The 16,025-nt window shown below is 36.5% G+C and overlaps 1 protein-coding gene across 10 annotated transcripts in view; it reads right to left on the bottom strand.

Annotated features, from left to right (window-relative positions):
* LOC145985064 (uncharacterized) overlaps positions 1–16,025 on the bottom strand; it is a 210,026-nt gene that overhangs the window by 10,452 nt on the left and 183,549 nt on the right. For 8 of the 10 annotated variants that reach the window (XR_014441396.1, XR_014441391.1, XR_014441393.1 and 5 more), the window contains exons 14-15: positions 10,424–10,570; positions 9,037–9,134 (exon numbers count right to left, since the gene is read on the bottom strand). The exons of 1 other annotated variant lie outside the window; for it this stretch is intronic. Coding sequence is in view for 1 of the 9 variants with exons in the window: in XM_083118620.1 (XP_082974746.1) it covers positions 10,424–10,570 (147 nt within the window). In the remaining 8 variants the exon portion in view is untranslated. The remainder of the gene's footprint in view (positions 1–9,036; positions 9,135–10,423; positions 10,571–16,025) is intronic. One more of the 10 variants, XM_083118620.1, reaches the window with a different exon arrangement.

The following is a 16,025-nucleotide window of genomic DNA, read 5'->3' as shown; positions in this document are numbered from 1 at the left end:
CTAGTCAGCGAATCATCGCGTTGCATTTTCTTCCTCTGCCCGTTGGAATGTTACCTTTGCCCGTTGCTCGATCAGATTCTTTCGTCCGCTATTCCGACGGAACCCGAACGGTACCCGAAGTCGCCGGAAAACGGCAACGAGCAAGCAAGCCTTCTCGCTGTCGCTGTAGAGAAATTAGCTCGGTCCTTCCAAGCGACCACGAAAATGCAACTTTGCAGGAACTTTGTCAGCAAATTCCTTTCTCTGAACTGAAGCTCTCCCGAGTGCTTTGAGCACGCTAGAAGCTCGGAAATACTTTGCATGGATTCTGCATATTTTCTTTGAACCAGTGGCGTTCGCTCATTAAAATTTTATGGGACCAGTTTAATTAAGGATATAGCCATCAGACTTTGATTTTCACAATAGAATTCCATATCAACAATGTTAGGAATATTTTATTTTACATAGATAAATTTTGCCATAAAACGTCGCATTTATGCACTTAAGATTAATCACGACCAATAATTTTTAGCAAAGGAACAACAAGACAAATTTTTTTTTTTTAGTTGTTCTTGCAAAATTTTCCCGTTTACCAGGAAGATATTTATTTTAAGTAAATTTTTGGGAAATCGACATGCATTTGATTAGAATCAGGATAAAGCCAAACGAAATTTCGATAAAAATCAGGGAAATTTTTATAAAAGGGCAATTTTAGCACTTTATGCACATAGAGTAATCAAAATTTTTAGCAACATGCCCGGGCTAAGCCTCGGTGATTAGCACAGGCATGTGCAGCAAAAGTCGCCACGGCACCGTTAGCCTTTTCAAATGTTAAGAGTGTAGTTTACCACAAATGTGACAATTTGAGAATTTATTATTATTATTATTTGAAGTATACGGCGGACTCGAGAAGTTTTGAGTGGATAAATTTCTTTTGTTTAAAGGAAATTTGGACTTGAGAAAGTTTTTCATTATTTTTATTGTGTTTAAAATTTGAATTTCACTCTTTTAATTCCCTGATGCTATATTTGTTACCACCTGGAGTTTCAACGGAAGTCAGTAGTAGCATTTACTGAATTTTTTGTTTTACATTGCGTAAATAAACAACGGCAAATTGCATCGGCCTATCATTTTTTAAGAGGCCATTAGAGGCTTGCCAAAGCAACCTCTTAGGACACTAATAGCTTGCTTTGCGCAACGCAAATTTTATTTACAACATAATATTTTTTTAAAATTTAAACAGAATTCAGAACATGCTTGCAAGACTTATTTTTATTTAATAATTTTAAATTTTGTAATTTTGAAGTGAGATCTATTACTGACAATAAATTATTTCAGTTTATCAGAACACGTAATGGTATTTTAATATCAGGCTCAGGTCAATTTATTGTCATTCAGAATTTGAATAATAATTTGAACACCCACAGATCAATTCAGATTAACGAGGGGCAATCTATATTTTTTAACTATCAGGATTTTTCTCAGATTATTGTGGATCAACAAATTTTACATACCAGAATTTTAGCTTTTGAACAGGTAAAAATGAAGGAAGTTGAATTACTACTTAATATTCCCAAGAATTTAACTGATTTCACTATTCCCCAATGGACTCCGCTTGAACTTGCCTTAAAGCAACTTAATCAATCTATTAGTAAGGGCATTTCATTTCAGGAATTAGTTTTAAACCCTTTGCCCATGTCTATATCAGTATTTATTATTTGGAATTTATCCCTAACAGCAGCATTAGGGTATTATTTTTATAAGCACCGTCAACTTGCAAGACAGGTTCATTAAGAGCAGCACAGTAATAATTAATAAGTTAAGGCAACACATCAATCATGGACATTAATATTTTAATTACGGTTGTATATTTTATTTAAATTTTCCTTATTTATTTTCAAAGAGTTATGGCAGTTATTTATCAATTTATTTTAATCATATTTTATCTTGATGGGGCAATTTAATTTAATTTAATTTTAAGAAAAGGCAATGGAATGAGTTTGGTCTTGTGTGCATAACTGTGAATTATATATACCTATCCTACGCAGTTTCCTTTTCTTATTATAATTTTCTTCTTATTCAACCTAACCTGTCTATATGAAACGACGTGGACGAGCAATGCCTACACCAATCATGGGCATTTTTTATGAAGGACTTCCGCAGCAGCAGTTAACCATCATGCGAAGACTCGTCACCAACTATTTGAAGGAGGCATGCAGACATTTTTTACTACACGAGGACTACATTTTTTCCGTCATGGCTGTATTCAACCATGAATTTCCCAGTTCAGTGGATTACAGACTATCAACGACACGTAGTGAAGGAACCAGATAACATTTTCCTCCACACTGTTTGCAGTTGGGACAATTTTTCCCCACCTACCAAGTTCTACGGGTAATTTATTACACATTTTACATTGCCCCGAATTAAGTCAAGACGACAAGCAATACAAAGAAGAAGAGAAGTAGAGAGAACATATATTCTACAAGCAGCAGTTTTGGTCACAACAATAATTACAGAATTGTTGTTCAAATTGTGCTACAGTGTTTTCCCACACATACACATGCGAGCTCATATCATGTGTATTTATGTGGATATTTACCGTGCATTATGGGAAACAATACTTTTCCCTAGCCCTTCTACACATGTTCAGTTCCGTACCATGCATGCTAGCCAGTTTTTAACATGCATTATAGTTCACATCATACTACAAGGAGGCGACAAGCGCTAGTTGTGTCAATTAACCAGCGCTAGCAACAACTAGTGTATACTTTTTTTTTAAGAAGAAATTTTCTCAATGGATAACCAACCAAACATGCAAGCAATAACAAGCATAATTCCAGCACTTTCGAACATTTCAAGAAGTATGCTTTAGTGCCAATGTTTTATGCAAATGTTTCTTCCAAGCAGTTATTTTGTTTCACCAACATGGAACATAGTAAGCAAAACATTTTGACACAAAGCTATATATACATTACAGCGTACATAATACCATAGGCAAGGAAATCGAACATTATATTTAGGGTTTTTGCCTGCGACAGTTATTCAGTGTCAATAATTATGTGTATCGAACATTGCATACTTATACATAGGAATTAGTAAGATAGCCATTGAAAGTTTATATATTTGAAGAAGCTTATGTGGCTTGCAACGAAGGGAAGATTTGATATAAACAGTGCATACCAATATTTTCCTTTCGTTTGGTCATAAGTGAAGTGGCTATACATTTAGCAAAACATATTACATTTTGGTGTATCCAGGCTTTTACATGCAAAAAACAATGAGATGTGTCTACCCTACGAATTCAATGCTACGTTTTTTCATATATGTTTTACACGCTTATTGACGATTTCACTCACATATGTGACAATCCACATTTTTCTGTACTTACTTATAAACCTTTTTAGTACATGAAGTGTACGTGAAGGGTCCACATCGGGCTCAAATCCACAGAAGCATTGTGAACTACGTTTTCCTTGCGACAACACATCGCCATTTGCTTTGTTTACATTTGTTGAAGCCAACGCTGGCGAGGGACAACAGACTAACGACCGATCGCTCGCGATCCGTAAGAATGAGCAATTCTACATCAAAACACTTACGTACGCACAATTCCTTTACATCACAAGTTATATCATTAAATGACATGAACTTTTGTAATTACTAGTCATATAATGATACATAATGTTGTTTTTATATCATATCGACGTGCGTATTTGCTATTATTAATTGTAATGTTTTAGGGAATGGAATAATTTTTTTTTCTTTTTGGGATTAGGAAAACAAGAGAAAGCTATGTTTTGTTGGTTTTATATTTTGTATGTTTGTTTTTCTAAGAAAATACATGGAATTGGCGAACCTGGGTCATTTCAAGCTTTGCGATTTGACTTTTAAATTTTCAACATAGAAAATTTTCTCTACAGCGGTAGAACGTATCAATCCCTAAGATTATATGTTTATTTTATTAAGTCTCTCTGAATGCTTCATGTTGACCAGGGCATTCACTTGTTTTTCTCAGTTGTCTCAGCCTCTGAGGCATGTTTACAATGCACTGTGTTGTGCCATGCAAACCTCCTGAGCATCCAGGAAATAGGTAGTTTCTTCTGGTTATGGAGTCAGCGGTTTGTATGGTGGCAATTAAAAAACACGATTCGGCATAGAGGAAGAGCTCGATGGCCTAGTGATAGAGAGGTGAGACTAGCTGAGAGGGGACTGACTTTTTGATTGGAGTTGAGAAGGGAGAAGTGGTCAGGAGAGCAGTAGGACAGAAGAGAGACGACGCTCTGGTCGACGAATCGTGAAGCCAACAGAGGACTTCGTATATTCTATACAGCCTAAATTCATCAGATAGACAGGTAATTATCCTAACACCCAGCCATGATTCAGGTTCAAAGGTTCACAAAACCCAACGAGTGACCATTGTCTTTTCTGCAGTTTAGTTCCATAATTTTATTGTGTACCTTTCGCATTGCCAAGCGTTAACTCGTCATGCCAATGACGAGTGCTCTCATCAGAGGATGAATGATGAGTAATTTACATCACCCCATTGATTAATTGGTTAACCTTTTGGTAAGATCCCACGAACTTCACGGTTCGTCACGATCGCATGGTTTCGTCAGGAGTACATCAGAATCGTCACGGGCAGTGAAATTCCAATCTGAAGACTCGGAAAGCAAGGGTTCATTTCCTGGTTGCTGCATTATTGAGGCCAAGTAGAAGATTGCCATTTTTACAAAGAGGAGTAGACCCATTTTGGATATTGGCCAATGAGCGTACATGTGTTTTGAAGGATGTCAAGATTGTGGTTACTTCCCAAGAGACTGAGGTTTCTGAATTGTTAAGGTCGTAATTTGATTCTCATTGAGTGAAGTGAAATTCGAACTGTGAACTTACGATTGCACATTGTTTCCCAGAATTTACGAGTGTGCACTGAACCTGATGTACAATCGTTATCAGACACGTCACATCAAAAAACAACTTGTTCCATGCATTAATATTGCGTAGTCGCGATTGTTGAAAAGTGAGGAAAAGTGACGAAACGCAACGTTTCTCTAGTACCCTCTAGTTTTTTTTTTAATTTTGGCATTTGCGAATGATTGTGGCAATTGATGCATGAACACGTTGGCAAAATATATGTAATGAACGAATATGTATCAGAACTGAACTTGTGTCCTGAGCGTACCACGGTTGAATTCGACATAACCTTAGCATAATTTGTAAGAGCACCAATTAATCTTAATTTTGGGATTGCTTCATGGACACAATAATTACAAATAGGTTAATGACTGAACGTTGAACGTACGGTTTGCATAAATTACTAATATTAATTGAAAAGTAGGACGTTCGTAAATCTTGTCTAGTCAAAAATGTTGAGAAGATATCATTAAAGATTTGAATTGTACATAGTTGAATAACGTTGAATGGTCTGTTACATCGAGATGCTGGAACGTCTATTAATATTCTTGTGCTTATGATTATTGTATTTGTTTGTTGATATAGCAGCCACTCTTCGTTGCGCCGGTTGTTATAATAAAATTTGGCCTCGAGTCACAACTTAAATATTTGAGTACATATTTATTCTTACAAAATTATCTAAGTCTGTAATAAAATTGCTCCCGGAATATTAGTGCATAAGTAAAGTATTAGTAGTGCTTGACACAATATTATTGCAGTTGAGATTGTGCACATTTTGAGATAGAGGAAGACAGTATTTGATAGCATTGTTGACCTTCGAGATTTGTTTGTTGTTTCTCTTAGGTAAGGTTCTCTTTACGAGACTGAGGTGGTGTGAACAACATGCCAATAGCTTCCAACAGTACATTTGTAATTACCAGAATTAGGGTTACGAAACATAGTAGATCCAAAATGGCCTCAGTTGTGACTTCCCCAAAGTAACTATTCCAACCATCCCACTTGGTATATTACAGGCAGGGCCCAAGAGCTATGTTAAAGAATTTAGGAGTGATGTGTTCTCCACAGACGACAAGATTCTGTTTTGCAAGTTGCATGAAACCGGGGTAGGATATTCAAAGAGATCTTCAGTACTGCAGCACTTAGACACAGCAAAACAACAAAATCTGTCTAAAATAGTTGTATTTGTGTATTGATTGCCCAGATTTAGCAGAGCTGTAGCGAGCTGCCAATTATGCTTTAAGTTCCACAAAGGTGTAAATCTGACATAGTAAATGAAACTTATGATAATTGTAGTGAACCTGTTCTTCTGTTAAAAGGATTCTGAGTTAATTTAAAACCCCACCCCCACCCTAATCGATCTTCTCTGGAAGATACGGACATCCCGTATAATGAGAAATTTGGAAGTACTGATGTGTATATTTTTGGAAGACGAAGAAAGACAAAAAAAATTGCAGAACGTTTCCAAGGAAACTATACTAAGTTTAAAGCTAGTTGTAACAATAAGGATGAAATGTGGGATGGAATAAAAAGCTGCTTACAGAAGGCAGTGGATGAAACAATAGGCTACAGGGAAAGGAAAAGTGCAAAGAAACCATGGATTACTGAAAGTATGCTGGAAAAAATGGAGGAACGGAGAAAATGGAAGAATGTAAATACAGAAGAGGGAAGACATAATTACAGGATACTGAATAACCAGCTAAGAAGAGAAACTGACAGGGCAAAAGAACAATGGATGGAACAAAAATGTGAAGAAATTGAAGAACTGGAAAAAAGAGGAAGGTATGACTTGATGTATTGTGAAGTAAACTGCTTGGGCGTCCAAAAGAAGAAATGGAAAACAATGTGGATGATAGAAGACGAGGAAGGGTGTGAAATCACAGACAAAAAAGGAATATCGAATGTGTGGGGAAAGTACGTTGAAGAGCTCTACCAGAAAGAGAATCACCCAGACAGTCTGAATGTAGAAAATGAAGACGACGTTCCTGATGATGAGAAAGGATACTATATCCTGAATGAAGAATTTGAGCAAGCACTCAAAGAAATGAGGAATGGGAAAGCAATGGGCACTGATGAAATTCCTGTTGAACTTATCAAATGCCTGGGAGATGGAAAAAGAGAAATACTGCACTTATGCAATGAAATCTATGAGAAAGGGGATTGGCCACAAGATTTCACGGAGACTGTTTTGGTACCTCTGCAGAAGAAATGCAATGCCAGAAAATGTTCTGAGTACAGGACAATCAGCTTGATATCTCACTCGGCAAAATTTCTTCTAAGAATTCTGAACAGACGACTATACTTGAAGGTCAGTGGCGAGTTAGAGGAAGAACAGTTTGGTTTCAGGAAAGGAAGAGGTACAAGGGATGCAATTGGTTTACTGAGGACCACTGGGGAAAGATATTTAGAGAAAACAAAGGAGGTGTTTGTAGTATTTGTAGACCTGGAGAAAGCCTTTGATAGAGTGAATTGGGTTAAACTTTCAGAAATTCTGAAGAAAATAGGTGTAGATTGGAAAGAGAGAAGACTTCTAAGCAACTTATACATGAATCAACGAGTTAAAGTGAGAACAGGAGACGAAATGACAGAAGGCTGTGAAATTGGAAGAGGAGTACGACAAGGATGGTGCCTATCGCCTACTTTGTTTAATATTTATTTAGATGATATAGTGAAAAATTGTTTCCAGGGCACAGGAGGTGTCAAATTGGGAGGAAGAAGAATAAACTGCATAAGATTTGCTGATGACATGGAATTATTCGTTGAGGATGAAATAACCATATATGTTAGAAGAGTTAAACAGCAGCTGTGAGCAGTATGGGATGAAGATAAATGTAAAGAAGACAAAGGCAATGGTTATAGGACGGAAACCAAGGAATTTAATGTGAGAGCAAACAGTGAAAGAATCCAGCAAGTGGATAGCTTCAAGTACCTCAGATGGACTATAAGCAGTGACATGAGCTGCAAACAAGAAGTGAAAATGAGAATCGCAATAGCAAAACAAGCTTTCAATAGAAGAAAAAAATGTTTTTTTGTGGACCCATGGACATAGGTTTAAGGAAGAGATTAGTGAAATGTTTTGTGTGGAGTGTAGCACTATATGGTGCAGAAACCTGGACGTTGAGAAGAAATGAAGAGAAACAACTCGAAGCTTTTGAAATGTGGACATGGCAAAAAATGGAGCGTGTAAAATGGACAGACAAGGTAAGAAACGAAGCCGTACTGAAAAGAGTTGGTGAAAAAAGATCTATACTGAAAACCATCAAGAAGAGCAAAAGAAACTGGTTAGGACACTGTCTAAGAAGGAACTGGCTGCTAAGAGATGCCTTGGAGGGAATGGTTGAAGGAGGAAAAGTCTGTGGAATAAAGAGATATCAGCTTATGGATGATATTAAATTAACTGGGTCGTATGCTATTATGAAGCGTAAGGCACAGAATAGGGAAAGCTGGAGATTGCAGTGAAAAACCTGCCAATTAGGCAGAAAACAATGAATGAATGAATGAACTTGGAATATTTCTACATTTTTCTGACATACTGTTAATTTTTCATGACTTTATTTTCCAATTTATATTTTACACTTTTATTTGACAAAGTCCCGGGCTCTATTTATCAGAATTATTTTCCTGTAGTTTACGGTTATTACAAGCATAAGAAAACAGTTTTTCTTTGTGACGTTTCAGGAGAACACACGCTCCTTTCATCAGACATTTATTTTCATTTTGACTAAAGATACAGTTATAACAATGGTTAGTAATTTTTAAACAAAAAGAATCTGTTATATAATGGATGTTGTCAATGTTACATTGTTGTAATATAGCAACTTAACTGTGAAAAAAGCAGTCTGTTTTATTTTTATTTAAATTATAAATCGAAAATATCATCAGGCAATTCAAATTCATCATTGTTTTCACAAAGTCTCTTGATGTTTTCTGCTACATTAAATTTTAAAGATGGTGGCTTACTCCATTTGTGAAAAAGAAAACTCCATACTGGATCTATGTTACCATTTTCATTATTTAATATATTCCAGTGTTCTTCTGCAATGAACAAAGCTTCCCAGACATTCAACTCTGTGTTTCCCGTTAATCTTTTTAAAACCCTTCTCTTTTTAATCAAATGCTTCTCTTCGATGATATGAGTTGACAAACCTGTTCTTGGGTTTAGATTTATAATGTCCAAATCGTGTTCGTGCCATCTTATTGCCATTTTCCTTGCTGTTTGTCCAACATAAGGAGCGTGTGTTCTCCTGAAACGTCACAAAGAAAAACTGTTTTCTTATGCTTGTAATAACCGTAAACTACAGGAAAATAATTCTATAATGCAAGCAATGCGTACATACAAGAAAAACTCTATTTATCAGTATTGACGAAAACTTCATACTGGGCCATTCCTACTATTACTAGCAGATATGTACAATATTATGTGCATTTTCCTGCAATTGAATTTAGTTTCTTTTGAAATGGAAATACAATAAACCCTCGTTAACACAAACTCGCTTAAGATGAACAGTCGGTTAACATGAACAAAATGTTGGTCCCGGCAGGGATGTATTATATCTTATAGAAAGTTTTATCGGTTAAGGCGAATTTCGGTTACCACAAATTACGAACTGTTTTTTTAGTCCGTTGTGTCATTAGATCTAATTTAACATGAACTTTCAAAGTTTTTCACAATTTTTTTCTGTTGTTCCTCTGCTAGGTATGTAAGAAATCGCTCAACAATCTCTATCATCTTGTCAATAATCAACTTATAAAGTATTGTAACCAACAGATTCAGATCAACAATGTGTTCAAATGTGTTTGTTCTATTCCTTAAAACATAGCCAGTACGAGTAACATCAAGAGTAAAACTTGGGTGCAATTGCTCGACAATCTCGATCATAGCGTCAACAATGAGCTTATACGTATTTAATAAACAAATTCAGTTGTGTGTTCAGATGTGTTTTTCTATTATTTAAAACGTAGAAGATGGAAACCCCCAAGTTGGAATGTGCTTGATGCACGTCGCATCCTGGGAATGTGTGTCATCACATCACATACAGAACTATTTTTAACCAGAAAATGATCTGTGAGTACTTTTTTAAAAGTTAATTACTGTAGTAGTGTTTTCTATGATGACATACATAATATGTATTGTAGAAAGAACTGTATTGCAACAATAAAATTTGAGTCTGCGGTTAGCACGAATTTTTTTAACACGAACTCTTGATTTTTCGGTCCCTTGGGATTCGTGTTAACGAGGGTTTACTGTATATACTAAACTTCAATATGAGGACGAATTATATATAATGAACTAAATGCCAAATAAATACAAGAAAATTGCCCGACCCTGTGGCCGAGTGGTTAGCACATCGCGCTGCGACGCCAAGGGTCCCGGGTTCGAATCCCGGTCGGGCTTGGTTGTTTGTGAATGTCCATTCATCAATTTCATCATTTCATCACTCATCCCCATCTTCGCAAATTAGCCAAGAGGCACAAAACGTGAAGTAAAATAAAGTAAATCAATCAATCAATCAAATACAAGAAAATTGCTCACTCAGTAGGAGGCACCACACGTGCAATCAGTAGATGAAACAAATGCGGAGCCATGGACCTTCAGCACTTCAATAACTTGTTCTACATTCTTAGGATGAACATGTAAATGTTTCCTTGTTAAAAGAATGCCACTGATTTCTTTCCGTACCTGCAATGATGAGAGTAAAATTAATAAAGGAACAGTAGCAGTTACACTAAAAAATAGGTTTCATACTGTGACTGGATAGGTTTGTAACATGACCAGTCACAATCTACACTTTTCTTTTTATTTCCTTGTTTTCTGTTCTGTAGCTTACTATATTACTCTTCTAAAGTTTTATTTTTTAATTTCTAAATTTTGGGCAGATATTTTTTACTGATCTACTACTCTACTACTACTCTACTGATCTCATGCATCTATAAATAACCTGTATTTTATTGCAATATTATATGTTTCTGTTATTTTTAAGGATATAATTCACATGCCAAAGTTTTGTAAAGTAAATATTGTAACGTGCATTTAATGAATATTACAATTTTGGGTATTGGTTCTGCTAGAAATAACAGCCAGTCAAAGGAAATTAATCTTTCAATTACTTGCAGTGGCGTATGCTGGGTTCAAAACCTGGGTTATCTCTTCTTATCATAATGTTCAAATGGGACCATTGTGATATTTAATGTTACATAGCCAAATTGTAACTGGGTAACTCATAAAAGGAGCATTAGAATGTGTAATTTTTTTTTTCTGATATGTTATTTTCTCGGATACTGTTGATTATGTCTTGTGGTGTATAGTCCACTTTCAAATGATGAACTCAAAACAGCAATCTTATTGATTTTTTTATGTGTGAAACATTAATTTTTATCACTGCCAATAGTGTTTAACAATGTTTATAATTATGGTTGGAAATGTTCATTTCATATACATTATAATTTGGTACCACAAAAATGTTCATGGTTTTTATAAAAATTCCTAAAGAAACATGGGTAGAGATGGGTAATTACCATTGTATCAATTGTTATTTTAACATTAGTCAATATTATTTTCATATAATTAACATTTGTTAATTATATGAAAAATGAGCTTCCTGAATACTAACACGTTGATTAATGTTGTAACTGGCATTGTATAACTGATGTCATTTTTAACATTAATTCTTGTTGGTTGAAGGTCAGCCTGTGAGTTCTGCATGTGTTGTTTTGGCCTAGAGGACAAATTCCATGCCAGCCACTCTTTTCCCGTTCCTGTAATAGTAGTTTAGTTTCAAAATGTCCCTTACCTGGAGTTCAAATTAAATATTCAAGGTAAGAAGTTTATTATATGCGTATATTTTATTCTCACACGTAGGCCTACATAAATATTTCACAATATAGACTTCTATATTTTATAAATAACCATGAAATATTTGAAATGTTTTCCTTATTGTTTCTAAGGGTCCCGGGTTCGAATCCCGCTTGGGCTTGATTGTTTGTGAATGCATAAATATTGGTTCTGGCATCTACTCAGTTTCTATGTGTTGTTAATCTGAAATTTTAAAGGGCTCATAATCAAACCTTATTGTTTCTATATTAATGAAACAGTGATATTTTTATAATTATTAGTAAATTGTAATGTATGTATTTTAATCGCAATGTCACATCACCTTAAAATCCAAGGATTTAAAATAGAAACCAACCACATGACATTAAAAGACAAAGCTATTTGTGTGGTATGAAGCAGAACCTCAAATCGTCACTAAAAAATGCAACTATTAAATTAAATGATATACTTCCTTATAAAATTATTTATTTTGAAGTAAATGGCTTCTTCCAACATCCTATTGTCTCTTAGTTTTCTACATTTCTTTATGTATAGTAATCGCAACTAAGGCTGAAATGCTATGCACCAGATTTGAAAATGGAAACTGGTGAGAGTTTTTCCAGTGAACCCGGGTCCCCTGGCATCTTAATGCGCTGTGCTAATAACCATTTTACCACAGAGGTTGCCAAGAGAAAATCCCATGCTGGTTAGCAAATTGGCATCGCTGTAAGGTTTTATCACCATTGTAAAGTGAAGACTTCCTTGTCCACACTTGGGTTTGGAAGATACTACAAATACGTCACGCACTGCTTCCAGGCACTGGTCGGAGAAGGAATTAAAAAGTAAATGCAAGTTATTAATCAGCACAAGAATGGTTACTGGATTTTTGTCAGAGCACTCAACCCTTGTATGTCAAATAATTCTAAACGGAGGCGTAATTAGCAACATCATACGGATAAAAACAAAACTACAAGTTCAAATAGTTCCAAATACTATCAACAGATGTCAGAAAGCTACCAAAAGCAACGTACTGCAGAAATGCGACACCCGCAGCGAGTGGAAGTATGAACTCGCAATTATGCGACTTCCGCGGAGCAAGGCACCTGGCGTGCTGTACATAAATGCGACGACCGCAGCGAAAGAGTTAAGGAAGCATGATCCACTCTCCCCCTCCCCTCCTCGAGGGAGTACGGTGCACAGGAGTCGCGGGTTTTATACTATCAGTTTCTCCCGCGGTTGTTGTTTGAGAGTGAAGCATCAGTCACATTTGCTATTCGATTATTTCCTGTACTGAATCTGGGCTTCGGCGATAGTCTAGGTAGCCTAGAATATATCCACCTGATTACTCAGCACAGGGAGTTAAGATTAGAAACCTCCTCTACGTGTGAAGGTTGAAACTCAAGAGATGGCGGTCGTTTAGCATATTTTCCAAAGGCAAGGCCTTGGCTATGATATGACAATAGTGTCAATCATCTGCTGTCAATCATATGATATCATCATATGATCAAGTGTCAGTCATCTAGTGACAATCATCTGCTGTCAATCAAGGGATATCATATGTGAACCACAAAGTGCCAATCATATTACGTCACCGCAGTAGATGTAACAAACATCCCATGCAGATGTACCTAGAAGGTTACACACCTGTGCTAGGCAATGCCTTCCTCCTGGAATTAGAACTGTTTGTGAAGATAGCCAGCAAAACCGGAAAGAGCATACTTCTGATTGACAGGTTGAGTAATTAGGCAAGGTCAACAATAAATTATAAATACTGAAGATTTGAGGGATAGTTATGTTGTGCACCTTGAAACGCTGCCCGAGCTGTTACAATGTTGGAAGTTCAAAGGTAAGGTTACAAACTAAGTTCAGTGTTTGGAGACTTAGATGCTCCCTTTTGTCATACAAATTAACACTAGAACGACGGGAGCGGTCATTTTGACTGTTTTCAATTTTATTTTTTTTCACGTTCTTTTCCTTTTTGCGCAAAAATTCTCAATGTACTTGACTTTTCATAATTTTATATCTCCTTTCGATGGATGTAAGCAGTTTTAAAAAAAATTCCAAGATATGGGCTGTATGAGTACATTGCCCTAGAACGACGACGAATGGTCATTTTCACCGTCATAAGAAAATCATTGGAATGCCCGATTGTAGGCTTGTGTTATTGTTATTTTCATTGTTCGAAAGCTAACTTCTCTTTCCTTACATGTTTGTACATGTGCAACGATTGCTACTTCATCGTTGGTCGCGGGTTCCTTTTACTAGTAATGCAGGTGTTTTGATTTGAGCTAGAAAATTGCTTTGTTCTTCAATCTTACATTCATCAGTGAGTACTTGACTTGAGATGATGTCGTGTAAGTATGGGTTGTCTTCGCAGCAAATTGAAAGCTTTCTCAAGCTATCTGAGGAAGAAGGGGGTACTCAAGTCAAGATTCTGAAGGATCAGGTCCAGAAATTCTACCCTATCCTCTATCATCATCTTCGGATGAGGATGAAGTGTTGTGTGACCGAGAAGATGACATGCCCATTGAAACAGTTGCAACAACGTCTTCCCACAGCAGAGAAGAGTCAGGAGGAGATGCTCGGGTTAGTGAAAAGAAGGTTTGGTTGGGAAGAGACAGTTCTGTTTGGGAGATAGTCAAGGGTCATATTCCGGTGACAGGCAGGAAAGCTGCCGTGAATGTACTGAAAGAACATGGTGGACCTACAAGCTACGCCAAACGAAGTATTTGTGCAGGGGAAGTTTCAAGTGCTTTTTGCCTTCTGTTTGATGAATCCATGTTACGCCTAATCCAAAAATACACAGAAATAGAGGCAACATGTCAGCTTGGAACACAGGAATGGCGCCTAACATTGGAGGAACTGGAAGCTGCAATCTCTTTGATGTATGTAAGAGGTGTTTATTGTGCAAAAGGAATATCAGTCGAAGATCTGTGGTCTCAAAGTTGGGATGTCAGCTTCTTCCGAGACACAATGCCAAGGGATCGCTACAAGGAGATACTGAGATACTTGCGTTTCGATGAAAAGTCATCTCGAAAGGAAAGAATCTTAACCGACAAATTTGCGCTCGCGTCAGAAGTTTGGAGAAAATTTACCAACAATTGTTTGAGTTGTTTCAGACCAAGTGAAAACGTAACAAATGACGAACAGCTTTTACCCAGCAAAATGTGATGCCGCTTTACTCAATTTATATGCAGTAAACCTCATAAATATGGATTAAAGTTTTGGGTTGCAGTTGGTACTGAAACAAATTATGTTTGAAACTCCTTCCCCTACCTTGGAAAAGAAGAGAATCGCGATTGTATTGCGATTAATGGAACCCTTCCTGAATCAAGGTCGCAATGTTACAACGGACATTTTTTTTTACAACATTCAAATTGGCCAAGGCACTAAAAGAAAAGAAGACTACCATTGTGGGCACGATGAACAAATCGCGCAGAGAAGTTCCTGATGAAGCAAGGAAGTCAAAAGAAGAGCTTTATTCCAGTGTTATTCTACGTCACGAGGACATCACAATGACTGTGTACCAAGGAAAGCGTGCTAAAAATGTGATTGTTCTCAGTTCCTTGCACAGTCAGGTCTCCATTGAAGCTGATGGAAAAAAGAAACCTGAAACTAAATACTAAAATAAGACAAAATTTGGTGTAGATATTTTTGACCAGATGTCAAGGAAATACACGACAAGCAGCCTGCAGACGTTGATCTGTTCACGTTTTCTATAATTTGTTGGATATTGCAGCTATCAACAGTCATATTTTGTAACTGCAAAGTGACAGGGGAAAAGATGGAAAGAAAAGAATTCATCAGGAAATTGGCTGAAGAGCTGCGCCAGAACTTCCTGCGGCAAACCTTAAAGACAGAGAGAGGAATGTAGAGGGTGAGAGATGCATCAGACAAGGTGGATATCAAGCCAAATTGGAAGATTCAACCAAAACAAGACAAATATGGAGTGTGTGCGATGTAAGAAAGCTGTCTGCGGATCTTGCGTCGGCCAGAAGGACGTCTATTGCTACCAGTGTGTACAGAGTGAAGAAACTAAAAGGTAATGTAATATTATAGTACAACAAAATACATGTATTTCAACATTTTGCAGCTGTATATTTCAAAATTACATTAAAATCTTATGGCGGTCAAAATGACCGCCCTTCGTTGTTCTAGGGTGGTTAATTTTCTCGTCGTTCTAGTGTTAACTAATAAGATTGGGTTATCTCCTAGCTTAGGATTAGGGTACTAACAACAACAATATTGACTTGTTAAATGTTAATAAATCTATAATGTTCCAAATTGCGAGTGTCTCTAATATTACCCTGAACTACTGCCCTCA

This window comes from Lepisma saccharinum, chromosome 3 (genome assembly GCF_977018435.1).
Source record: "Lepisma saccharinum chromosome 3, izLepSacc3.1, whole genome shotgun sequence".
NCBI lineage: Eukaryota > Metazoa > Arthropoda > Insecta > Zygentoma > Lepismatidae > Lepisma > Lepisma saccharinum.
This window is presented reverse-complemented; position numbering and strand designations above follow the sequence as displayed.